This window comes from Gopherus evgoodei, chromosome 11 (assembly GCF_007399415.2).
Source record: "Gopherus evgoodei ecotype Sinaloan lineage chromosome 11, rGopEvg1_v1.p, whole genome shotgun sequence".
NCBI lineage: Eukaryota > Metazoa > Chordata > Testudines > Testudinidae > Gopherus > Gopherus evgoodei.
In genome coordinates, this window is record NC_044332.1 from 28,880,553 (window position 1) to 28,906,640 (window position 26,088).

The 26,088-nt window shown below is 41.5% G+C and overlaps 1 protein-coding gene across 15 annotated transcripts in view; it reads right to left on the reverse strand.

The window, feature by feature from the left end:
* PMS1 (PMS1 homolog 1, mismatch repair system component) overlaps positions 1-26,088 on the reverse strand; it is a 122,508-nt gene that overhangs the window by 64,871 nt on the left and 31,549 nt on the right. For 11 of the 15 annotated variants that reach the window (XR_004002544.1, XM_030579538.1, XM_030579535.1 and 8 more), the window contains 3 exons: positions 24,060-24,242; positions 20,343-20,445; positions 11,271-11,434 (listed from right to left, as the gene is read on the reverse strand). Coding sequence is in view for 13 of the 15 variants with exons in the window: in XM_030579538.1 (XP_030435398.1) it covers positions 11,271-11,434; positions 20,343-20,445; positions 24,060-24,242 (450 nt within the window). In the remaining 2 variants the exon portion in view is untranslated. Of the gene's footprint in view, positions 1-11,270; positions 11,435-14,239; positions 14,298-16,450; positions 16,589-16,608; positions 17,377-20,342; positions 20,446-24,059; positions 24,243-26,088 lie in introns of those variants that run through there. The other 4 variants (XM_030579546.1, XR_004002545.1, XM_030579547.1 and 1 more) reach the window with 4 other exon arrangements.

The following is a 26,088-nucleotide window of genomic DNA, read 5'->3' on the forward strand; positions in this document are numbered from 1 at the left end:
GCTCATAATCACTCCAAGATGCTGTATCTGAAATTGTCAGTACTTCTACAGTAACTTTAGCAACCTAAAACATATCTTGACTATTCGTGGACCGATACAGATGGCTGGAATACAACTATTCATTGTGACACACGGAAATTTTATGTATTGTCTTCCTTTCCACATGTTTAGGAATTTTGCAAACAGCAGATCAAAGTGCATGCAAACGCTCACATTTACTAGTGATTTAGCTAGTTGTTACAGATTTTACATTTGGAGTTGTTGTAGCTGCTGTGGCAATGAGAAAGTTCCAATGCCAGGGGACAACCATCTTTATAGTGCAAAATATACCAGGAGTTTACAGGTGGCTGTAATATGGCAAATGGGACTGAAAAGTCTGACACTGTTTAAACAAGAGTAGCTAACTCTGGAATGTGCCTGGTTCTCCATCAGGTAATGTCAACTTGAAATAATACTCTTGTAAATTGTTTCTATTTGTCTGTCTCATTATTCAATATGCTCTCAAGGAACACGGTGATGAAAGAAGAAAAAATACCTCTTTCTAACATACCCAAACTGGCAAGAGGATCAACATTATCAGTATTTAAAGAATGTCTTGGCAGGATAAACCTTCATAAAAAGAAGGAGCACTAGTTGATCCAAGCTGTCAAAACAGCAATCGTATTTCAAGGGTTGATTTGCAAAGTGAGTCAATATTTACTTGCTAACGCAAACAAAACATTTTTAGCAGACATAAAAGCAACCAAGCATTTCCTATTTCAGAAATTCAGTGATAAATATACTCAGTGAGACTGAGAAAACAAAGTGTAGTTTTCTAGAAATTAATCCAAAAAGCATGAAGAGCTGTTGTTGATTCTTCATATAGTATTTTAAATTTTCTTTTTTTTATATAACAAATGGATGTGACAAGCAAGTGGACTGCGTAACAGCAAGATAAATGTCTAGAAACTTCAGTCAGAAGGAGCATGACACCCACTGTTTAGTAAATCAAGTGGCAGAAATGGAGCAGAATACAGTATGTTCTTAAAGCTACGGCCAAATGTTTTAAACCTAAGGACCAAAAGATACAAAATCTTCAGAAAGGCAACTGAATAAGAGTCCTGATTTTCAGAGATGCTGAGCACTTGGTAGACCCTATTAACTTCACAGGGCTCAATGGGTTTAAAGGCCTAACCTCAGACTTGCACATGTGAAAGACTTGGCCTATGAATAAGCTGTTTGCACAGGTACAGTACATCCTTTCCCAGGTAAAAGTTGTGTTTTTTCACTCTCCTTTAATTCTTTAGCCAGTCCTAGCCTTTGGCCAAAGACTCCCCTTCATCTGTACAGCTTTTACCGTTTAGGGCTTGCCTATACCATGTGTTAATCTGCACCACAAGGATGTAAATTCTACAGACACCAGTGTGTTGCGCACTGACTAGCCTATGTGGACCCTGCTGGCACACACTAAAAGCTCCTTCGTGCATGATTAACGTGGTACTGTTTGAAGGGTCCACACTTTTACCTGGGAAAGGATAGGAAACCAGAATTTACACCTCTTTGATGCAGACTAATGCACCATGTAGACTAGCCCTCATTGTCAAGGTCCCTGTTATGCAGTATATTAAACTATCCTGACTGTATTCCCAACTGTCAACCTTCTCTACTTCACTTTCTCCCCCATTCCCTCAAATTCTCAACCACGGCTTTCTGTTCAGTCTCTTCTTTTAAAAAAGCAACAAAAATAACCCCCTGAAAGAGCCCAGTCCTCAGAGCTGATTTGGCTGCTCTCTGTGCCCAACAGAGAGCTACAGGCGTCTCAAGCCACCTATCGACACATGCAAATGAACATGCAAACCACCAAAAAGGATATGGCGTTTCTGCTTTGGAACCTGAGCTCGTTCCTGATGTCCGTTTTCTTCCACAGCAGCACAAGGTATTGGCACAGCCCCACAATGCAGGATTCTAGCAATGCCTTTGAATGATTATATATAACCACTTATTTATTTAACAGGTGGTCTTAGCCATAAATCCAGGTACTCCATGAGAAATGTTGTTATCCCAGGCTTACCACAAAATACTTGGAAAATACTATGTTAGAGTACATTTCTAGCACACAGTAGGACAGTGGGATCAGAATGAGGTAGACAGATCTATTGCTGTGGATTACAACAGCCTTGTGATAATGGTGTTCTTCAGCTTCTGAAGAAAGAAGACAAATAAGGTACTATTTAACAGTGCTATTGCTGTAAAAGGGTAAGTATGTAGAATTGATGAAAGAAATTACAAGTTAGAATTTAAGTAAAGAATGTTGAAGTACTTATAAAAACTAGAGTGAAACTAGAAAGAAGTTAAATCTATGTATCAAAGTATTTGCAGTTTGTATCTTCAAACAGATCTTAACAGTAGTAAAAATGGAGCAAAGAAAATGAATCCATACCCAGACCATTTTAACACATTAATAGTTTTAAAACAATCAGAGATACCCCTTGGTTTGTGCCAAACCTAGTTTGCTTATGGCTTTCCCAGCTCAGCAATAGCTAATGAGTGACCTCTTGTGTTGGAAAATCTCTGGGTTTCTTGGTTTTTTCTTTATTTTTATGTATTTTTTACAAAAATCAAGTGCTTCTGAAGATAAACAGCCCTAAAAAACAATGTCCTTTCTTTTTCCTCAAAGCAAATACAGCATGCAAGTAGGAGCAATACTGGTGTATTGTCTCATATTGCCCCGAATAGTGTGCCTGAATCCTGATATGGAGTAATTACCTCTGAAGATGAGAAGATAATTCATTCTTCATGAGAGGCCAAGATAATTCAGTGTTGGTATCTTTCTCAAAACTGCCAGAATGGTTGATAGTTCAATAGAGAAATTTGCTCACATGGAAACAGACTAAGATTTCCCTTTGAAATAAGCACCAAGTGCCCAACATACCAGAAGGCCTCTTGGTTCCTACCACTTTTGGCCACAGTTCCATTATCCTGAACCATTATCAATCTACTGAACAAACTTATCCTCTAAGTGTCCTTGTTTCATAATGACAGGGAATCATTTTAATCCATATTAACAATGCACTATTCTAAAAAGACTGGGTTTGAAGGAAAATCAGACACATTATTACTCAAATTATATAATATGTAAGGTAGAGATGTAGGAACCCATGAAAATGCCAATGTTGAGTATTCCTGATTCTTTACCGACAGGATCCTAGTATTTCTCAGCAAACTGCCTCACTTTGCTACTAATCTCTGCCCATTGTGATAAACTCAGGACAGACAGCTGCAAGGGTGCAGTAGAAAACAGTTCCAGAAAGGTAAAAGGCCCTCCTCCCTATCAACTGAGAAGGGGTGACTACAGGTCAACCAGGTTCAGCTGAGAAGGGGTTACCAGAGATCAATTAGGATCAGCTGAGAGAGAGTTACCTGAGGTCAATTAGGATCAGCTGATATCAACTAAGGGTGGCCTAAGACCTTTTTAAACCCTTCCCTGTTGGAGAGAGGGAGAGGGAAGTTAAGCTGCCAGTAGGTGAGGAGCAGCAAGACAGCAAGCCTCACCAGGAGGGAAGGCTGCATTCCCTCCCATAAAGGGAGAAAAACAAGCAAAAAGACTGACTGAGAGAAGGGGTACGTCTACACTACGGGATTATTCTGATTTTACATAAACTGGTTTTGTAAAACAGATTGTATAAAGTCGAGTGCAGGCGGCCATACTAAGCACATTAATTCAGCGATATGCGTCCATGGTCCGAGGCTAGCGTCGATTTCTGGAGTGTTGCACTGTGAGTAGCTATTCCGTAGCTATCCCCATAGTTCCCGCAGTCTCCTCCGCACATTGGAATTCTGGGTTGAGATCCCAGTGCCTGATGGGGCAAAAATCATTGTCATGGGTGGTTCTGGGTAAATGTCGTCACTCATTCCTTCCTCCGGGAAAGCAACGGCAGACAATCATTTCGAGCCCTTTTTCCCTGGATTGCCCTGGCAGACACCATAGCATGGCAACCATGGAGCCTGTTTTGCCTTTTGTCACTGTCAATGTATGTGTACTGGATGCCGTTGACAGAGGCGGTACTGCAGCGCTACACAGCAGCATTCATTTGCCTTTGCATGATAGGAGAGACAGTTATCAGTCGTTCTGTACCGTCTGCTGTGCCATTGTAAACTGGCAATGAGATAACGGTTATCTGTCGTTCTGTACTGTCTGCTGCTGTCATGGGTGTCATGGGTGTCCCTGGCTGAGATCGGCCGGGGGTGCAAAGACTAAAATGGAATGGTCATTCCCTCCTTTACGTTGTATCTAAAAATAGAGTCAGTCCTGCCTAGAATATGGGGCAAGTGTACTAGAGAACCAGAGAGCCCAGCTGCTCCGTGTCAGATCCTGCAGAAATGATGAACTACATGCCATTCTAGGGGATGCCCCTGCAACAACCCCACCTGTTGCTTCCCTGCTCCCCCAACCCTCCTGGGCTACTGTTGCAATGCCCCCACATTTGTGTGATGAAGTAATAAAGAATGCAGGAATAAGAAACAGTGACTTGTTAGTGAGATAAAATGAGGAGGAGGCAGCCTCCAGCTGCTATTAGTCCACTCAGGACATTAAGCGGTGCGGGGGAGAGGAGCCCAGCATCCCGCTGCTATGATAGTCCAGGCAGTACAGAATCTTTTCTTTACATATGAAAGGGAGGGGGCTCATGGAGCTCAGCCCCCAGTTGTTATGATGAAGACGGTTACCAGCCGTTCTGTACCATCTACTGGGAATGACCGGAAATCATTCCTATTTTTACCCAGGCGCCCCCAGCTGGCCTCACCTGAGGCCAGCCAAGAGCACTCACGGGCTGCTGATGACGATGGATAGCAGTCATATTGTACCGTCTGCCACCGGGGAGGGGAGGGGAGCGGATACTGCTCTTCACTGCCGCAGCATCGCGTCTACCAGCAGCATTCAGTAGACATACGGTGACATTGAAAAAAGTCAAGAAACGATTTTTTTCCCTTTTCTTTCACGGGGGGGGGGGAAAGGGGGTAAACTGACAAGCTATACCCTGAACCACCCCGGACAATGTGTTTGACCTTACAGGCATTGGGAGCTCAGCCAAGAATGCAAATACTTTTCGGAGACTGTGGGATAGCTGGAGTCCTCAGTCCCCACTCCCTTCCTCCATGAGCGTCCATTTGATTCTTTGGCTTTCCGTTATGCTTATCACACAGCACTGTGCTGTGGACTCTGTATCATAGCCTAGAGATTTTTTTCAAATGCTTTGGCATTTCATCTTCTGCAACGGAGCTCTGATAGAACAGATTTGTCTCCCCATACAGTGATCAGATCCAGTATCTCCCGTATGGTCCATGCTGGAGCTCTTTTTGGATTTGGGACTGCATGGCCACCCGTGCTGATCAGAGCTCCACGCTGGGCAAACAGGAAATGAAATTCAAAAGTTTGCGGGACTTTTCCTGTCTACCTGGCCATTGCATCCGAGTTCGGATTGCTGTCCAGAGCGGTCACAATGGTGCACTGTGGGATACCGCCCGGAGGCCAATACCGTCAATTTGCGGCCACACTAACCCTAATCAGATATGGTAATAACGATTTTAGTGCTACTCCTCTCGGTGGGGAGGAGTACAGAAACCGATTTAAAGAGCCCTTTATATCGATATAAAGGGCCTCGTTGTGTGGACAGGTGCAGCGCTAAATCGGTTTAACGCGTAGTGTAGACCAGGCCAAGAAGCGGACTGCCCCTGTGCAGCCAAGAGGGACTGTTTTACCCCAGGACCACCTCGCCAAGGCTAAAAACAGCTGAGGCTGGTGAGACCGAGAAGGTGCCTTGCCACACATGGTGTCAGGGGTGGAATGCTCTGAGTGAGACTTCGTGGTGAACCTCTCAGGGCAGGGTAAATCACCCCCAACGAGAAGACAAAAAAATGGAGGATGTAGTGAAGGCACTGGTGCAGGCCACCATGGCCCAAAAAGAGGCTACCAGGGTTCAGATGCCTACTCAGCAGGAGTCAGTGTGAATACAGCAGGAGATGAATCAATTACTGATGAGCCAGGCAGCTCAGGATCGAGCCACCTTGTGAACCAACTAAAGGCCCTGACCACCCTGATGTACAGCCCTGTCATAAACAGATAGTTAAGGGTTAATGTCTCTTTTACCTGTAAAGGGTTAAGAAGTTCAGTAAACCTGGCTGACACCTAACCAGAGGACCAATGGGGGGACAAGATACTTTCAAATCTTGGTGGAGGGAAGTCTTTGTTTGTGCTTTTTGTTTTGTTCGTTGTTCGCTCTTGGGGCTAAGAGGGACCAGACGTGCAACCAGATCTTTTTCCAATCTTTCTAAAACAGTTTCTCATGTTCAAAATAGTAAGTACTAGCTAGAAAAGGCGGATTAGTCTTATGTTTGTTTTCTTAACTTGCAAATGTGTATTTTGCTGGAAGGATATTTTACCTCTGTTTGCTGTAACTTGTATCTTAGGCTGCAGGGAAGGAGTCCCTCTAGTCTATATAAGCTGAAGACCCTGTAAATATTTTCCATCCTGGTTTTACAGAGATAATTTTTACTTTTTCTTTCTTTAATTAAAATCTGATTGATTTTTTTCCTTGTTTAAGACCCAAGGGGATTGGGTCTAAACTCACCAGGGGATTGGTGGGGGGGGAAGGAGGTGGGAGGAAAGGTTAATTCCTCTCTGTTTTAAGATCCAAGGAGTTTGGATCAGTGTAGCCTTTCAGGGTAACGCAGGGAGGCGAAAGTCTGGGAGGAAGAAGGAGGGGAAATGATTTATTTCTGCTTGTTTTAAGCCTCAAGGGGTTTGGGCCCTGGGTCCCCCAGGGAAGGTTTTGGGGGGACAGGGAGTGTACCAGACACTGGAATTTCTGGTTGGTGGCAGCGCTATCAGATCTAAGCTAGGAATTAAGCTTAGAAGGGTACATGCAGGTCCCCACTTTTTGGACACTAAAGTTCAAAGTGGGAAAAATACCCTGACAGGCCCCATGGGACCTGGCTCCTGCGGGCCAGCAGCTACTTACAGAAGATGACGATGGATGACGATGTAGAGGCATATCTCCTCGCGTTTGAGAGAACGGCCCTGCGGGAGGCTTGGCCCCAAAACCAATGGGACAGCATCCTGGCTCCTTTTCTGTGTGGGGAGGCCCACGACATGAACACAGAAGCAGCTGCAGATTACCCACAGCTGAAGGTGCAGATCCTGGTGAGGTCTGGCATGATGACAGCTATAAGGGCCCCGCAATTCCACGAGTGGAAATACCGGGACAGCAAAGCACCACAGCCCCAGATGTTTTACCCGATCCATCTAACCCAAAAGTGGCTGTGTCCTGAGACCCATGGCCCAGAGAAAATTGTGGAAATCATACTTTTAGATAGGTACATGAGAGGGCTACCACTGGACATACGAGGATGGGTCAGTCAAAATGATCCCTCCTCCTATGATGAGCCAGTTGCCCTCGTAGAGAGACACCTAGCAGCCCAATAATTTTCTTGGACCACCGGAGAAGGAATGCGCCAGAATAGGAGGCAAGTCTCTGTGCGGAGGGCCAGAGTTGCCATAGCCCCAGGCAGAAATATGGAGGGGAAGAAAGAGGCTGAAGAGCGGCCAAAGATCACAAAGAGATTTGGGGTCTGGGGGAGAAAGACTAGGGGGGGTAACGTCCAACAGCCCGAAAAATAGGGGCCTGCCCCGAGCAGGGTACAGATGTTATGCACGTGGGGAAACAGGGCATATAGCTGCCCAATGCCTGAACCTAGAAGAGCCATAAGGAAGAAAAACAAGCAAAAAAGACTGGCTGAAAGAAGGAGCGGACTGCCCTTGTGCAGCCAAGAGAGACTGTTTTACCTCAGGCCCATCTCACCAAGGCTAAAAACAGCTGAGGCTGGTGACACCGAGAAGGCGCCTTGCCACACCGTATTAATATTACTGAAGGATTTTTTTTTCTAAATTTTCCCAAGCTTTGAACTGCAGTTCAACTCTAAAATCTGACTATACAAAAATGGCATCTTCTTTCCCAACACAGTAGTTTCCTGGATGAATTCATAAATGCACCTACTGACATTACTGCATTTTAGTCCCATGAGCTTTACAGAGTCATCAAAACTAACACTGAAAGTTGGATTCTATTCTTTCCTGTTCATCAGCAAAAAACTGGTTAGAAAGTCAAATCATTTACATCTATAAAAGCCCACTGCAGGTTAGCTCTAACGCACAAGTGCTCTTGAAGACATAATATAAAGAGTTACAGAGGTTTAAATGAGGCCTCCAGAACCCCCATTACTGGTATGATGCACCAAATGGAAAGAACTGAACTGGACTCTTAGAACATAGGGTGCTTTCGCAGGGCTGGCAGCAAGAAAAAGATCATCTTTTTACTTTTCAACCGAGCAGATCTGATATAGAAAACAATGAGCAATAACATGGAACCCACCATTCCATTTTTACAGTCAGTTTTCAGAGCAGAACATTTCAAGTATTATTAAAGAAACCAAACAATTTTGGAATTATTCACAAGAACCACCCATCTCCCATAAGTCACCAGACTGGAGAAGCATTCAGCATTGCTGGTATTAAAAATTATTATTTTTTTTTTTTGTTTCTTAACATGAGAGATGCCAAGACATAGTAGGAATAGTCAGCTCCCACTCAAAAAGACAATTTTGTGCTGGAGATATCACAGAAGCCAAAGAGCCAGCCCAGGGACAGAAGTCTTCTTTTGGTTAAACAATATTGCAGTTTGTTTAAAAAGGTGTTTATTTGATATCTCTTTAAAATAAGGTTTAAAGTGAGAAGTGAGAGAAAAAATAAGAACACTTTATAAACACACAATATTGTTTAAAAAGAATAAAACTAAATGAAAACAAATTTATTGTGCCCTCATGACAAGCTTCTGTGTTGGGCAGTTTTCTATGATGGTTGCAATTTCACTAGCAGAGGGAAGCAGAGACGAAAAACAGAAGAGACAACAGTACAATTAACGTGTTGGGGGGTGGAGGGGAAGGAGGAGGACTAAAGTCCAGAGACATTTTTTGCTTCAGTATCTAGAATTAAAGAGGAGTACAAGAAAGAGATTCTTGATCAAAGATTGTGATCCAAAGCAAGAGTGGAGGGTCAAGAACTTACAGCAAACAAGCTATGTTTAAAATGACAAATGTGCTACGTCTCTTTACTCTGAATACCTGAGGTCATTCAGCACATAATTCTAAAGCCTTGAGTTCAGTAAGTGTTTGCAGCTTATTTTTCATTCTTTTTCACAACTATTAGAGTGCCAAGAAATTGGACAGTTTAATTGTTTCAACAAGACATAGTTATTGCTGCTCTAAATCAATGTCATCAAAGTTGTTTTTTAGAGACAGCTGAATCCAATTTTCTTCTAAGGTCTGTGGACCCAGGTATAGGGTTGCCAGGTTTTCAGTTGGAATGCCCCACTGAAAAGGGACTCTGGTGGCTCCAGTCAACACTGCTGACCAGGCCATGAAAAGTCCATTTGGCCACCAGCAGCGGGGCAGGCAGGCTGCCTGCTCAGCTCCACGTGGTTTCCTGAAGCAGACAGCATGTCCTTCTGGTTCCTAGGTGCAGGGGCGGCCACGGGGACTCCACATGCTGCCCCCGTCCCGAGTGCCAGCCCCACAGCACCCAATGGCCGGGAACCCCTGCCCCAGCCCGGAGCCCACTCCTATATCCTGAACCCCTCATTTCTGGCCCCACTCCAGAGCCCGCACCCCCAGCCCAGAGCCCGTACTCTCTCCCATACCCCAATCCCCTACCCCAGCCCAGAGCCGCCTCCCATACTCCAAATGTCTCGGCCCCACTCCCCAACCCTTCCTGTAGCCCAAACGCCTCATCCCCGGTTCCATCCAAGAGCCTGCACCCCCAGCCGGAGTCCTCATCCCTTCCTACACCCCAACCCCCTGCTCCAGCCTGGTGAAAATGAGCGAGTGAATGAGAGTGGGGGAGAGCGAGCAACAGAGGGTGGGTGATGGAGTGAGATAGGGTGTGGCCTCATAAAAGGGGCTGGATATAGGGTGGAGCCTCAGGGAAAGGACGGGGCAGGGGACAGGGCAAGGGTGTTTGGTTTTCTGCAAGTAGAAAGTAGGTAACCCTACCTGGGTACAAGTTTTAGATTTTGCAATCCACAGCAGAACTATCATTAATCACAATGAAATTTTTACACTAAATTGCATTTATGGAGTACCTCAACTTTTAGTTATTATTTATTCAGTATTTTATTGTCAAATACATAAGATCACCTGTCACTTCCACTGACAGTGTGAACATGAAAGATTTTTAAAACAATATTCTAATTGATAGAAATAAAAAATTGAAATAAATGGTGCAGTGAATTGAAATAATGCTTTAACTCTCAGATTGCAACATAAGAAATTATTCAACCACCATAGAGAGAAATTTTATTTTAAAATGGAAAAAGAATCGCTTTGGTGGAATCTTTTTGGCCATTAGGTGTCACTCTTTACTTTCTGTGGTAGCATGGAAGTTTATGGGCCTATAACTGAGAGGAGAATCAGGTCTAAAGTACCATTTCTGCAGATTTGTAGTTAATATTTCTGTTAGACTTCTCATGGTTAATAAAAACTTATTCATATAACATTAACGTCCAAGTAGCTTTTCAAATTTGTGCCGTCAAATCTGGGCATAAAATGAGCAGTAGCTCAGCCATATTTGGGCCTGATTTTGCTTTCCTTAAATTGATGTAAATCAGGTTTAACTGTATTGTAGTCAATGCAATTACACAGATGCCTGCCTGGCCTGATTTCAAGTCGCTCCTGCAGTAATCTGTTATAATTCAGCCCTCAGAGACAAAACAGTACACAAAAGTAGCGCTATCTACATGGCCTTTTTCAATGCCTGGTAAAGTCAGCGGGAGCCTTTCCACTGGCTTCAATTAGCAACAAATCAGACCATTAGAAAGAAAGGTGAAGGTATGTCTCTGCCTCTTTGTTCTGTACAACAACAAGTGTGTTATCAGTGCCCAATAAATCATAGCATTGTCCAACCTATAGAAACCAAATTAGGTTTTTGTGGGAGCAGAGTCCTCTTTGAAAGATTGGCACTGCCTATCTAAAACTCACACTATCAAAGCTAATAAATTCAGATGTAATGATGGAGTGGGGGGCCTGAACCAACCTGCAATTATAGCAAATGCCTGAAAATCAAACATCTGATGACAAAATGCAGTCACAGTAATGAAAGTCTTGATGAACTGAACAAAATTATCAGTCTTTATTTTCTTTAATTTTGAATTTGAGATAGTTGGCACAAGAAAAGTCACTTTTACCTTGTTATGTGTAAAGATTATCCGTAGTTCTGGCTTTATGATGCCATACGCCATCAAAAGATCTTGGATTTTTTTTAATTCCTCTTTACATTTTTTAACTGTTGAGTAAAACTGTTTTCTTACAGGAAGATTCTTAAACAGCTTCAGTACAGCTACAGTTGTACCTGCAAGTGGGAAATAAGAGTGTAAAGCTAACATAAAAAGTGCAGGACTGGTTGAGTGTAAAGAAAAAAAACCCCTCACTTGTGCTGAAAGAGGCTATTCTTCTATATAGGTGCATGCACATAATTCTTATTAACATTAATTAGAATCATACGTGCATGAAGAGAAGGACATACCGCTACATTAGCATTCCCCTCCACAGCAAGCTGACTGCTAGATTTCACAGCTGTGCAAGCTGATCATGTCCTTCAACTGGAGCTATGCTCAAGCTACTTGACACCTAGATCACACATTTTTTCCATTTCTGGCGAGCCATGAGGATTTACTGAATTAATCTTACTTTACATTTTGATTTTTCTAGTTTCATCCATATCTCTTTCTCCGGTATTAGTAGACACCAATAAACTGAAGTTAAAATTTCATCTACAGTACATCTGCTCTAGTGCAGACCCACTAAGCTCTTGCCATATGTCTAATCATAGCCTCTTCTAATTCCGTAGCAAACTTTTCTACATCTTTCCCTAGCACCTGCCTATAATATACCTGAAATGAGAAACAATCCCACAGATATTTTTCTTGAAGCAAAAACCCACCATGTGAAATTCAGCAATAAAATATACAAGTTGTTAGTCAAATTCACCTAAATAAGAAAAAAAAATCTTATTAACTATAAACAAAAGGAAAAATGCAGCAGTGCATTTCATTAAAGTTCTAAAGGAAATCGTGCTTCAGAAAGTGCTGATTATATTTGCCACTGAATTAACAGTAATACATATGAAATCAGCAGTATAAAATCCAGATAATAAAACAGTCACAGTTTATAAAGAGGCAAATTTGCTATATTATTTAATTATGAGGATATTTATATATTAACATCAGGTCATGATAATTCTCTCTCATATTTAATAGAAAACCACAAGGAAGGCTTTTTATACCTGAACCAAATACAGAATTAAAAATGTACCAAAACTAAGAGGTATTAAAAATCCCTGTCTTTGAAAAACAGCAAACAATTTAAAATATTAACAGGCAAACTGAAGGAGGCACTATCATATTTTACAAGAAAATTCTTAAGATTTAACTGTGCTGCTCTCTCAATTTAGCGCACACTATTTAAGCCCTGATTAAATTCCAGTCCTGCAATATGCTTCCTGGTATATTTTATACCAACTTAAAGAGTCAGCGATTTAGACCTGTGATATAAAAATATGTGGTTTTGATTGTGGTGTGAAGTTTTCTTTCTTATAAACTGACTGTACTACAGATCAGGTCTTAAATCATACTAAAAGCTCTTTCAACAAGTTGTCAATCTAACTTGCATTTCTGAGTTACACAACAGACCAGAACATTCCACTTTGTGTGTCTAGGAGGGTAGGGGAAAGGGTTGTAACCCCATTATAACACTTTAATGTAAGTATTATTCTTTGTTACCAGGTAAATTTACTCAAATACCACTATTTTTAATCGCATGCTAATAATTTTTATTATTTGTATTGAGGTAATGCCTAGATACCAGGACACTGTATTAAGATGGTCCCTGCTTACATCGTTTATGTACAGTGTATATTAACTGACAAGGAGGGCTATTTGCCTACCCAAGCCAATCAGGTATAATTTAAAAAATTAGCCTGTAAGAGGTATATAATTTTATCTTACATTAAAAATGTACATAAATGAAGACTGAAGTACTCATATTTCAGCAGCAGTCAATCATTCAACCGCTGTGGTAAATATAAAGGCCAAGACAATACAGCTCTTATCTAAAGTTTGACTTCAGTGGGCTTTAGATCACAGATTATAAGGCCCGAAGGTACCACTGTGATCATCTCGTCTGGCCTCCTGCATAATACAGCTACAGAATTTCCCTGATACCTGTTTAAACTAGAACATATTTTTTAGAAAAACATCCAATCTTGATTTAAAAATCGCCAATGACAGAGACTCCACCATAATCTTTGGTGAGTTGATTCAATGGTCAACTACCCTCCCTGTTAAAAATGTGCATCTTATTTCCAGTCTGATTTTGTTTAGTTTCAGTTTCTAGCGAGATCTTGTTATACCTTTGTTTACTAGATTTAAGAGCCCATTATCAAATTTTTGTAACAAACTGTTTGCTTGCGCCCAGCTTACCAGGTGATCTAGATCACTATCAATAACCTGTCCCCTTCAGTATTTACAACTCCCCCGTTTTTAGGTCATCTGCAAACTTTATCATAATGATTTTAGGTTTTCCTGCAGGTCATTGATAAAAATGTTAAATAATGTAAGGCCAAGAACCAAACCCTGCTGGATGCCACTAGAAACACACCTGCTCCCCTATTTACAAGTACATTTTGAGACCTGTCAGGCAGCCAGTTTTCAATCTATTTAATGTGTGCCATGTTAATTTTTTACTATTCTAGTTTTATAAACAATTTCATTGCAGTATCAAGTCAAATGCCTTACCAAAATCTAAGTATATTACATCAAACATTATCTCATCAAAACCCAATAGTTACTTTTGCAGGATCTATTTTTCCATAAACCCTTGTTGATTGGCATTAATTACATTACCCTATTTTAATTCTTTATTACTCAAGTATCTTATCAGCTGCTTCATTATCTTGCCTGGGATCAATGTCATACTGACAGGTCTGTAATTATCTGGGTTGTCCTATTTACTCTTTTTAAGTACTGGCGCAACACATTAGCTTTCTTTCAGTCCTCTGGAAGTTCCGCAATGTTCCAAGACTTATTGAAAATCAACACTGGTACAGCGAGCACCTAAGCCAGCTCTTTTAAAACTCTTGAATGCAAGTTAGCCATACCTGCTAATTTAAAAGTGTTGGACTTTAGAAGCTGTTGTTTAACATCCTCCTGAGTTATTGGAATGGAAAGTGTTTCATCATCACCATCATAAGATATGACTACATCATATTTTTTCCCTCAAACACAGAACAGAAATATTTAGTAAACGCTTTTGCTTTTTCTGCACTATCACTGACAATTTTACCATTTTCATCTAGTTATGGACTAATGCGATTATGATTTTTCTTGGTATCAACTGCCCCTTTCTTCCATTTGTTTATGGTAAAGTGTTCTTAAACAATTCCCATTTGCAATTAACATTTTTTCTGTTTGAATTCTTTCTACCAATTGACTTTGGCTCATAACCAAGTGTGTGCGTGCGCGCGCATGTGTGTGTATAAATACACACACACAATTTTATTATTGTATATATAATAATGGTTTGAACTTTATTCTGTTTCCATATAACAAATGTGATCAAGTTGTGATCAACTGTACCTAAGCTATCACAATTTTTTAGTTCTGCGATCAGTTCTTCTTTATCTGTCAAGACAAAGTCTGATACAGAATTTCCCTGTGTTGGATGCAACACCTTTGGAGTTAGGAAATTGTCATCTACAGATCTAGACAATGACAATGAAAAAGCACTTAGTGCCAGACTACAACTGCCTCAGCAAAAGTGAATTGGTGTGGTAAAGAAAACGGAGGTTCTTCCTCCTCTATCGCTCCTGCATAGGAGCCAGCCAGAATCCTGCAGCTGTGTGAGTGCAAGGATGTGATGAGGTTATTGGCACTACTGGCAGTGCAATGAATGTTAGGAGGAGAATGGCTATTGCTCTACTTCACTCTACACCTAAGCTGCACCATGAGTCCATTGCTGAGGGGACAGCAGACTGCTTGCTACACATTTATGTAAAAGTGCAAGGGCTGCTAGTGAACACACTCACCCTAACATGGCAGGAAAGCATCATGCCTGGTCTTGGTCCTGCAGCCTTCCACCCATCACTTCTCACATGGTGTGGCAAATTCTACCTTCCTCACCCAAGAATTTCCCTAAGTCTTTGAACATTAATTTGGCCCTAGAGTTTTACTCATTTCTATAGCAAATCTGCCTGGGCCTAGGGCACTCTGGCATTTTAAAGGGCAATTAGAATATTTTATATCCTTTATTTCAGCTCTGTCAGCTCAAAGAAATGAGTCAGAGAAATAGCAACCTAGTCATAATTACCACCCGAGATCTATTATTTCTAAAGATAACGACAAGTTCTCTGTTTAATAACGAATGTAAGACTATAAAGTTTAAAACTGTTAAGGGTAGCCACTCAGCCTTTAAATGCTGCAGAGACCTTTCTGCATTTGATGGAGAAAAACAAAACAATCCCAGAGAAACAAAAACATGTTACATTTGCCGCATTTGTTTGGTCACAACACACCAATTGATTCAACTACATCAGAGGTTCTCAAACTGTGGTCCGTGGACCACAGTGGTCCACAAGCTCCATTCAGGTGATCCGCAGATAGTTCCCTCTAAAGTGCGTGCTTGGGCGGCTGCACACAAGAGAATGAAGGGCTACCCACCTAATTAATGGAGCTGCACAGGCATGGCTCCACTAATTAGGTGCCTGGACCCTGGAGAAGACACACATGTAAGGTGAAGAGGTGGCCTTTGGGGAGAATAGGGGGTAGGTGGGAGGGGGCAGGGGGTGAGAAGATGGGGTGGGGGGAATTTCGGACATGCAGGGCTGTGGTGGCCAGAGAAAGAGGCAACTTTCCCCAGCTCCAGAGCTGCGGCTGCCGGGGAGAGACAGCCCTCCATCCCAGCCCCAACTCGGGGACTGCTGCAGTGGCAGAGAGAGGGGGAGACCCCCACTCCTTCCCAGCCCCAGCTCGGGGGTTGCTGCAGCAGGGGAGAGAGGGCACATCCATGTGGCTTGAAAGTCATAAACTGAGTATCATAACACTAGAGAATTTCTTTTCACTCCCTCCCTCCTTCAACCATACCTTATTATAATTTATGTTACAGTGACACCTGGAAGCTCCCACATATAAAAGACACCCCAAACACCCTGCAATCTCATTTAGAGAAGGCGCAACAAGTGGATGTAACAAACAAAAACCAGAAGGCAGGAGGAAGGAGAAAAGGAGAATAGTAACAAGAATGTGTGTTTACAGAGGGCAAATAAATAAGACAAATGTCAGCGTCCTATAATGGCCCCATACCTAATCATTACCTGTTGGTAATTTCCTCTAAAGGCATCACAGGAGAAGTAGATCTTGAGGAGACAAGAGTACAGGGTAACTGATAAACAGATTAATTAGAGAACATTCTTCTCCAGTCATCTTTATGCATAAAACAAAGATTGAAAATCCTGTTGGAGAAGCAGAGAGAAAGAGTGGTGGAGGCTGGTATTGTTGATGGAGGGCAGGAGGCAAAATGATAAGATACAAGAGCAAATAAGTAAGGAGGAGAAGTTGTGGCGGGCTTCCAAGGCAAGAATCACAAGCTCTTATTTTGACCCAGCAGAGAAAGGGATGCCAAGGGAGGAACTTCAAATTGCATGATAAGACTAAGAATGACAGGCAGTAAGATAATCTTAGCAGAAGTGTTCTGAATGGACTTGCAGGGAGACAGGGAGGAAGATCAGGGCAGAAGAGCCTACCATAGTCAAGTTAGGAGACAATACACAGGACAGACATGGGAGTTCATTTTAAAAAGTGCACTTCTATATGACTAAAATTTGAAAAGTGGCCCCAAAATATACATTTACTGCTAGAAAAGTTACCCTTTTACCTTGCTCCTCCCAAGTTCTCTCTGGAGTGCAATACAATTTAGGCTGGAATTGATGTGCAAGATAATCTACATATTCTGTACAAAACAAGGACAAAGGTCTACTGTGAAAAAGAAGGGAGAAAGGAGGTTGCTAGTGGAAGGGTGCTGTCAATGCATCAGATAATTTATGCTTGTGTGTGTATTACAACTCCTCAAGAAGAAAGAATGTGAGATAGAAAAATATGACTCTTGTACTACTGAATGCACCTTCTCTGTATTCAGACAATATATAACTCACCCATTGGCCACAATCTCAGCCATGTATGAGCATCTGTGTATGGCTAAGAGGCGATCAGAAGCTCTCCAGTGCCCCGAAAACTTTCAAAACTTTGGGATTTAGAAAATAACAGTTATTGCGCCTGTGAGTACGTTATCTAGCTTTTCAAATCATAAACAATTTAGCACAGCAAACACAGGACAGACACGGGCTAGACATTCAGCTGAACTGAACTGCTTAACAATGCAGAGACGTTTCTGTGATAACTTGTTGGCTCTGTAAAAGACCTCTTTTCTTTTCCAGGTGCAACTGGATTTTTTCCTGCTGGAGATGGGGGAAAATCTCTTGTTCGTGAGATTTGTTTGTTTGTTCCTTGTGTGGGGCTGTGGGAGACTTTTCTGTTCTCATTACTGGAGTCCTCAGAGATTTGTCTCTTTGTTTATATGCTGAGGCCGTAGGAAACTCATTGATTTGATTGTTGCAGGACTTCTGTGATATTTACTAAGTTTGTCTGCTCTCCTTTTGAGAATTATATATGCTCTGAGGTTGTGAGAGACTTCCCTCCCTATACAATAATATTTTCCACATATATAGCATTTTTCATTCTTAGATCTCAAGGCTCTTTACAAAAGGTAGATATTATTACATATTTTACAGGTGGGGAAAACTTAAGGTACAACTTTGCAAAAATGTCCATGCTTTTGGGAATTTATCTCAAGTCACTTAGGGCCTGATTTCCAGAGGTTCTGAGAAGCAGCTGGTCCCCGCTGACTTCAGTTGTAGTTATGGATGCTCTGCTATTCTGAAAAGCAGGCCCACGTTGTTTCAAAATAGACACCGAGAGTTCTAGACGCCTAAAATTACTGAACTTTGAAAAAAATGTAGACATAAGTGACTGAAGTCACTCTGTTCTTCTGACTCACAACCCTGTATTTGTTCCAAAGCTTTCCACTGCTGGAGTAGTGGGATAGACTCTGGCTTGCTGCTACACCATCCAGACCATTAAAAGCTTTTTTAAAAAGAACAATTTAACCATGGCAGAAAAGAGACTTGTGGGAATTCTGTCTTGTGCCCAGTAGTATCATCTGCCAGAGACCCTTCACAGGATTACCTTAACAGAATTTCCCAAATACAGTGTTGATGGCTATTAATGTTGTAAAAGAGAGATCTGGGGTTCAAAGCTTTCATCCCTTATGTTTAAAAAAGTTACAAGGCTAGGAAACAAAGGAAATCTGTGATTCAAGCATGCACAATACATTGTGAACTAACACCACAGCATGTCTTCACAAGACTGAACATTTTCCCACACATGAAGAAAAAGCACTTAGAAGACTAGGTATATGCAACAGCACCAGTTGGTGACAACTGCCATAACAACAAGAATATAAGAAGGAACCTGGAAAGTTAAAGATGGTAACTGGTGTTTGAGATCTCACTGAGTCACTTCTTAAAACCAAGCACCGGACTCTTAATCTCTGTTACTCTGTTTCACACCAGCATAACAAAGATCAGAATCTGATTTTACATCTCAGTCATTATTACACAGAGATACAGTTGCTCACATCTCAGCCAAGTACTCTGGCCCCAGCAGGACTAACAATGACGAACTAAAAGAAAACTGTGTGTAGAGGAAGTGGTGGTTGGAGAGAAAACTGTGCGAGCAATCAGTTTGTTCTCTGCCTGGGTCTCATATTAGAAGCAGTTCTTAAGGCAGAATTACTCTCTCTGAGCCTGTCATTTGGTGTTGGACTAAGGTTCCTGAAATAAGGATTTCCCTACATGCCATTTGGCCACTTCTGCTACCAAAGGGGTGTATGTGCATGAATAAAACAAACTACACTTAACATATAGTTGGACTCCTAGTCACAGATTTTCCCCCACCACCATTAAGATGCCAACTTGCAAGGCCCTGGACATCTGATATTGCTTGGTAGACTGGCAGTGTTGGTGTCAGAACAGGGCATTGGTACTGGAGGACAGGACAATACTACTCCTCTATGGCTTATACTTCTTAATGATTATCCTTAGTCTGAAATTCTTACTGCAAAACAGCATTTTTTAAATGGAGATCTATGAATTGTTGACTCCGTTCTTGTGAACATCTCAGAAATTAGTGCCAAATGTTACCTCTTATTGAATGCTATCTGTTACCCTCTGCTATATGGTAGAAAAGAGAGCAAACACATGCTACTGGTGTGGAAATGAGACCACAAAGCTGTGCAGAGAGGGAAAGCAGCTATGCACCATGCTCTCCCCCTTCCTCCACTGCATAACTGGCAACCACTCTATGCTGAAAACATGCCATTTGAACAGCCCATGAAAATCAGAGGCACAGAGTCATATCAACCATTCTGCACAGTATGGTAACAGGGAAAAACGTGTAATGCTCATAACAAATCTATAGGCAAGTTAATATTGAGTACATCAACATTAGCTCTCACTGTGCAACACAACAGTGAAGAGATCACCTCCAAGTGCTTAATTTGTAATGAATGAGGTGCCGGGGCTCAAGCAATTTTTCTACTTTCATAACTGACATGGCAAGCCCCATCACAATTTAAGCACTGCCACCTCCATACCATGGCTGTGTTGAAAGTCACTGGCAAATGGAATGTGAGCCTACCATTTTACCAGTGATTAGGGGTGCTGAGACATCTACGGAAGGATTTTACTGGTCTATGTGGACACTTGAAGGCCATGCACCCTCTATTCTATTTAGGTCTTTCAGTCTCTATTCACTGTGGTATCTAAGTGTTCCTGTCCTCTTTTTACACTACAACCCTCCCAGCCCCAGTGATTTGCTTTTCAGCTCACAGAACCCTATAGATCTTTTCAAGTCCCCAGGTTTTCCCTTCTATTGTTTTTTGCACAGAAAGCAGCGCTATGGCCCCTAGAGATTATCATTTAGAAGTGAGGCACCTGTAAGTATTTTACTTTAGTTTCTCTTTAGCACAACTGCTCAATTTGGTTGTACAGGGGTAGGTTTCAGAGTACGATATAGGGGCTAAAAACTTTCAAATCTGACCAATTGTTCTTATAAGGAGAAACACAAAACATCACAATAAGCATACGTTACCTTGCCCAAGATGAGAAGGCTTCTGAGAAGTTACATGCCCACTGCTATCCAAGATGTACTGGGTGCTAAAATCATCAGCAGCTGTCTTTGTTGTGATCAAAACCTGGAAATAAAGAATCTCAATTCAATCAAGGATTTCAAAAGTTCAAAGTGCTCTGAAGACATTAGATATGTTCTGAGATGATTCTCAGCATCAAATTACTTCAATAAAAAAGAACAAAAATAATTTGATAAAAGTCTGTTTTTTTCTTCCATGAACATCATATCAGCTGGGGGACTATGGGTATCCCCAGGATTCTTCCCAAGATTTCTTTTCCAGGCTTGAACCTATGTTGTCCAGGTTTCCCTGTTCAGCCCAGCCAGGACCCCTGAAACTTTCCAAGACCTTTCAAGAGTGGCTGGTTCACAAACAAAGTTTGGCCACTCTGATGCTAATCCTCCCTGTTAGGCCCCCTGACCCACAAGCTGCTTCACTCTATGTGCCCTTGAGGCAGCCTCAGAAGCCATATAATTCTTCATGAGCTGAACTGTCTCAGCGAGTGTCTTGGCATACTGAGGCACTGAGACATCTCCTTCTGCAACCAGGAGTACCTGCACAAACTGTTCTACCAGTGTACGTTCAGTGATCTGAATGCTGGTCCAGGTTTCCAGCTTCAGCCACCTCCAGCATAACATCCTCAATTACTGGGCAATCACACAAGGTCAGGCTCTTGGGAGATACTTTACCTTCCAGAACTACAGGTCAGATGCTCTCCTCCAACGCTCTGTGAACCACCATTGCCACCCATTTGAAGGTCACAAGGCAGCCCTCTGGATCATCCTCTGGGCCCATCTGAGTGAGTTGCACCAGCATGGCTGTTGTTCCCATGAGCCCCAGAGGGGAATACTACATTCCCTTACCCACTCTGGCTGTTGCACTGGGGTCACAACTCATTGAACCAACTGTTGCTCTTGCTCCTGACCACCTTGCTCATGGACCAGTTGCTGCAGTTCAGCTGTCATCTCTTGCGGGAACTGTTGCTGTTAGTTCTCAGCCATCTATTTCAACAATCACTCCAGGTACATGTCCCCAGCAAGACAAACTCCTGCTTCCCACCTTGGTATACTTGACAATCCAGGTCACTTAAATCTCCCCCTTCTGCAAGGTTAGATCACGCCCACATTCTCCACTATATGTGACCATGCTCTTTAGGTCAAAGACAAACTACAGGGCAGACTTGAGTAGAGTGCAAAAGTCCTTACTGAAGTAGTTCCCCACACCATCCTAGGCAGGGGTTCCCCACAACAGTCTCCTTAAGCGCTGCAGGCCTGTCCAAAACAGTACAGACAGTCCGAAAGTCCTTCTTGTAGTAAAACAAAGAAATAGTCCTAAAAATAAAAAATCTATATTCCTGTGCCAGGCCTACCTTCCTCTGGAGGGCTCTGGCAGTCTGCAGTCTCTACAGAGGTTCTAGGTAAGTCCTTTCCTCAGGGAGCAAAGGACGGGAGGTCTGTTCTCCTTCCTCATCAGCCCACTACTGAGCTATCCTCTTCCAGTTTAACTGCCCATTCATTTCTTTACAGGGAGTGCAAGAGTAGTGGGCCAGGGTTGGGCAAGCCGACAGCAGCACATTAACCCTATCTGGCTTAGTGAGGAGCTGGTGTACCCCACCACACTTACATATGACATTCCTGGTCATACATCCCAGGAGGACATTTGCCTTTTTCACAACTGCATCACATTGTTGGCTCATGTTCAATTTGTCATTCATTATACACCCCTGATCCTTTTCTGCAGTAATACTGCCTAGCCACTTATTCCCCTTTTCATAGTTGTACATTTGTTTTTTCCTCCTAAGTGTAGTGCTTTGCACATAAATTTCATCTTGTTGTTTTCAAGACCAATTCTCCAATGTATAGAAGTAATTTTGAGTTCTAATCCTGTCCTTCAAAGATCTTGCAATCCCTCTCAGTGCCATCCACAAATTTTATAAACATATTCTCCATCATTCAACTTATTAGTGAAAACTCTGAATAGAATCATACAAAGGACAGACCCCGCTGGGACCCCACTAGATATGTCCTCTGAGCTTAATAGCGAATCATTGATAACCACTCTTTGAGTACAGTCGTTCAATCAGTTATGCACCCACTTTATAGTCATTTAGTCTAGACTATATTTCCTTTATTTGCTTATGAGAATGTCATGTGGGACTATGTCAAAAGCCTTACCAAAGTCTAGATATATCACATCTGCTCCTTCCCCCCATTCATTAGGTTGTTTACCCTGTCAAAGGAGGAAATTAGATTGGTTTCACATGATCTGTTCTAGAAAAATTCATGCTGGCTATGATTTATCACCTTATTATCTTCTACATTTAATAATTTGTTCCATTATCTTTTTGAGTATCAAAGTTAGGCTGACTGGCCTATATTCCGGATCCTCCTTTTTCCCCACTTAGGTTTGCCCTTCTTCTGTCCTCTGGGACTTCACACGTCCTCCATGAGTTCTCAAAGATAATTGCTAATGGTTAACTACAGGCAGCAAATTAGGTAGGCAGATTGCAATTACAAACATCACTAGTATTTAAGAAATGTAATTACTGATGCTGAGACCAGTACTTAAGACACTAGTGTCAACTCTGCTCTCTTGTGAAATGTACAATGGGACTTTTTAATGCCCAGAGCAGATAACATCTTGGTTTGAAATCTCATTTGAAAGACAGCACCTACAGCAGCATAATGTGCCACATCACCAGGCTAGATCATTGGTTCAGTGTCTACTTAGAAGGGGACAATAATCCAGCCAAACAGCAGCACTTTCTGAAGCACCTGGGCTTTCTTTGGGAATTTTCCATCCAAATTCTGGACCTAAGTCTACCTTGTTTCTAGTGTGATCAAGGCCAAGGCTCCATGGGCGCATACACTCCCACACTCAAACCTCACTCTTATATTCCATTGTTTCAGTGCAAAGTAATGTCATGGGAGGTCATGATTGTCTTGTGGCTAGTTTGGGCCTATCCCACAGAGACTTTTCAAGATAGTGATGGAAAACTTGAACTTGACTCAGTATTCAGGTGGGAAGAAAGTGCACAGAAGAGCAATGGGACAACGTGCTCTCAACGCTTTGTACTGCTTAGTAGACTGGTTGTGGTATTTTGAAAACAATGCTTTTTTGTAGTAAGCAGTTTCATTCCTAGATAGTAGTGCAGTTGTACTGGCCACAAATACGTGGATCACTGTGACCAGGTGAGAGTGTAGGTTCCTGGCTACTCCAAGGTGAAACAGGGTGTTTTTGCAGCCATAGATATTTGAACAGCCAGGCCCCACAACTGCAGATCACACTGATAATTTAAAGGAAACTGATGTAAGAACAGCGAGACTGAATGATGAGTCAGAGAATTCTGGAGAGCCTCGGTACATTGGAGTCAAAGGAAAGGATCAGGGCACAGTCCAAATAGTTGCCTCCCCAATTGAAGGAAGAAAGTGAAACACTACCAACTACTAAACTGATCCGATAAGGAGTCAATGACTGATCCCGAAGTGAATTCAAAACGAGCAAGCTTTGCAGCTCTGTGGCTTCACTGGAGCGGAAGAACCAACAGAGAGATATCAAACTTTCCAAATTCTACATTTAAAAATAAAAGCCAGCATTTTACTGTGAGGTTTGGGCACAATCTTAAGTCCTCACGTTTATATTTTGTAATTAAGAGAGCAAGAAAGTCTGACACATCTCACCTCAGATATGCAGCAAATTGATCCCAAGGCTTCACCACGAAAGCCATAGGTTGTTAAGCTTTCAAGATCCTCAGAACAGCTTATTTTTGAGGTATAATGCTTAACTGCCATAACTGGAACATCAGCAGCTTTGATGCCGTCACCATTGTCTCGCACCTCTATCTTATCAAACCCATAATTCTCCTGAAAAGAGTAATGTCATCATCAATCACAAACATACATCTCAAATGCAAAATTAGATACTATATACAATGGTTACTCCACATGTACTGAAGTAGTTAAGGGTCCAGTCCTTTAGTCCTCAAAATAGGCAAAATTCTGACATTTCCATGTGGAAAGACTGCAGCACATATGTGCATATAACTTGTCTATAGAAACATGTATAGAGCAAAAATGAAACAGTTAAGTAATTTTATGCTGTTCCAAAACAAGTAATGTATTAAACTATGTAGTTCTGAGAAACCATTACTATTACAGTATGGGCTAACACACTAAAAGTTATTTCAAAATCTAGCTTATTACTTAAAATGACTAAAAAATATAAACTGAGAAAAAGATCAGTAGCTGGAATGTTAAAGATGGTTCATTCTTGTTTCATCTTCCCTCCCTTTTACAAAGGGAAATGCATGTTTTGTTAATGTATCCCACTTTATCTAATCATCACAGGCTAGATTCTGCACATACTAAAGTAACTGGGACCATGTTACCATGTTAAATGACATCTGTGTACTTTTTTGGTTCTTTATGGGATATAGAGAAGGTCTGGATGTTGGAGTGGGGTGAGTATGGAAAGCAAAGGGATTAAGTTTTTGTTTTGCTCATTTCTTCACCTTAGAGATCTCAAGGATATGAAGTCAGCTCTCCTTCTGCTTTTAATGGAGGACTTATGAGAGGTATCTGTCATATTTACTATAACCTCTGGCAACCTTAACTGAAAGGGGCAAGGATGTTGAATCTTGAACAAAAGCTTACTTTATTTAAAACATTAGTCATGGGATTTAAATTGTTGTTAATAAAAACAAACACCAACAATCTGACTACAAATCCATACTCCTCTCATTGTTCAATTTTCACACTCTTTGCTTTTATGAGATTACCATTTCACTAGTTCTCCAGTCATCACAGAGTAGTCCATTTTACACTAAAGCTGGTGTTCCGTGTAAGTGACCACAGGAGGTGGGGGGGATTTAAAATTTCAGGCTTTCTTTATAGATCAGAAAGAATAAAACTTTTTTTCCCCTTTATAAGTTACCTTTAAAGTAAAAAAAAATTAAAGAAGAATGAACAGTGGATCGTGCTGTACAATTTTTGTCAAAATGATGCCTTAAATTCACTCAAACAAGTCTACTGTGATAGATCCAAAAGACTTGTTAATTATCCCTCTAAAAGGCAGATGGCCCTTCAAACAAACAGGACTGAACATCATGATTCATCTTACTGATACATTATATATAGTTTTCTAGCTGGGAGAAGTTTTTCCACTATTTCACTTTTGAGATGACAAATGTTAACATCTAACAAAAATTAATATTAAAAGATGCAGGTCTCAAATCATAAATAACTAAACCAAGATGACTAAATTAAATTAAGAACTTAAATGAGAGAAACCACACAACTCAGGGGAGTTATAACAAAGTTTTGCTGTTTGTTGTACTGCAATTTGGATATATCAAAACAAATGTTATAATGCAGGTTATGCAAACCACAAGCAAGGAGATTCACAGTCACAGAACTACAGGATTTCTAAATCAACCCGTTTCTTCCATTTACTGAATGGCTCTCTGAACAGATAATGATCTAACATACAATATGTGCTGCAGTACACAGCACAACAGGGTGAGTTAAAACTAGTGTGATAATTTAAAAAAAAATCAGCACTGATAAGCTACAATATTTTGGATCAGCAGTTCCCATACTGACCATGCGGTCCACACAACAATTGCCTGTGGTCTGTGAAAGCCAACTGGCTGAACAGTATTGACTTTTTCCCTTGTTTCCAGGTGCTAAAATGCACTGAAGACATTTCTAG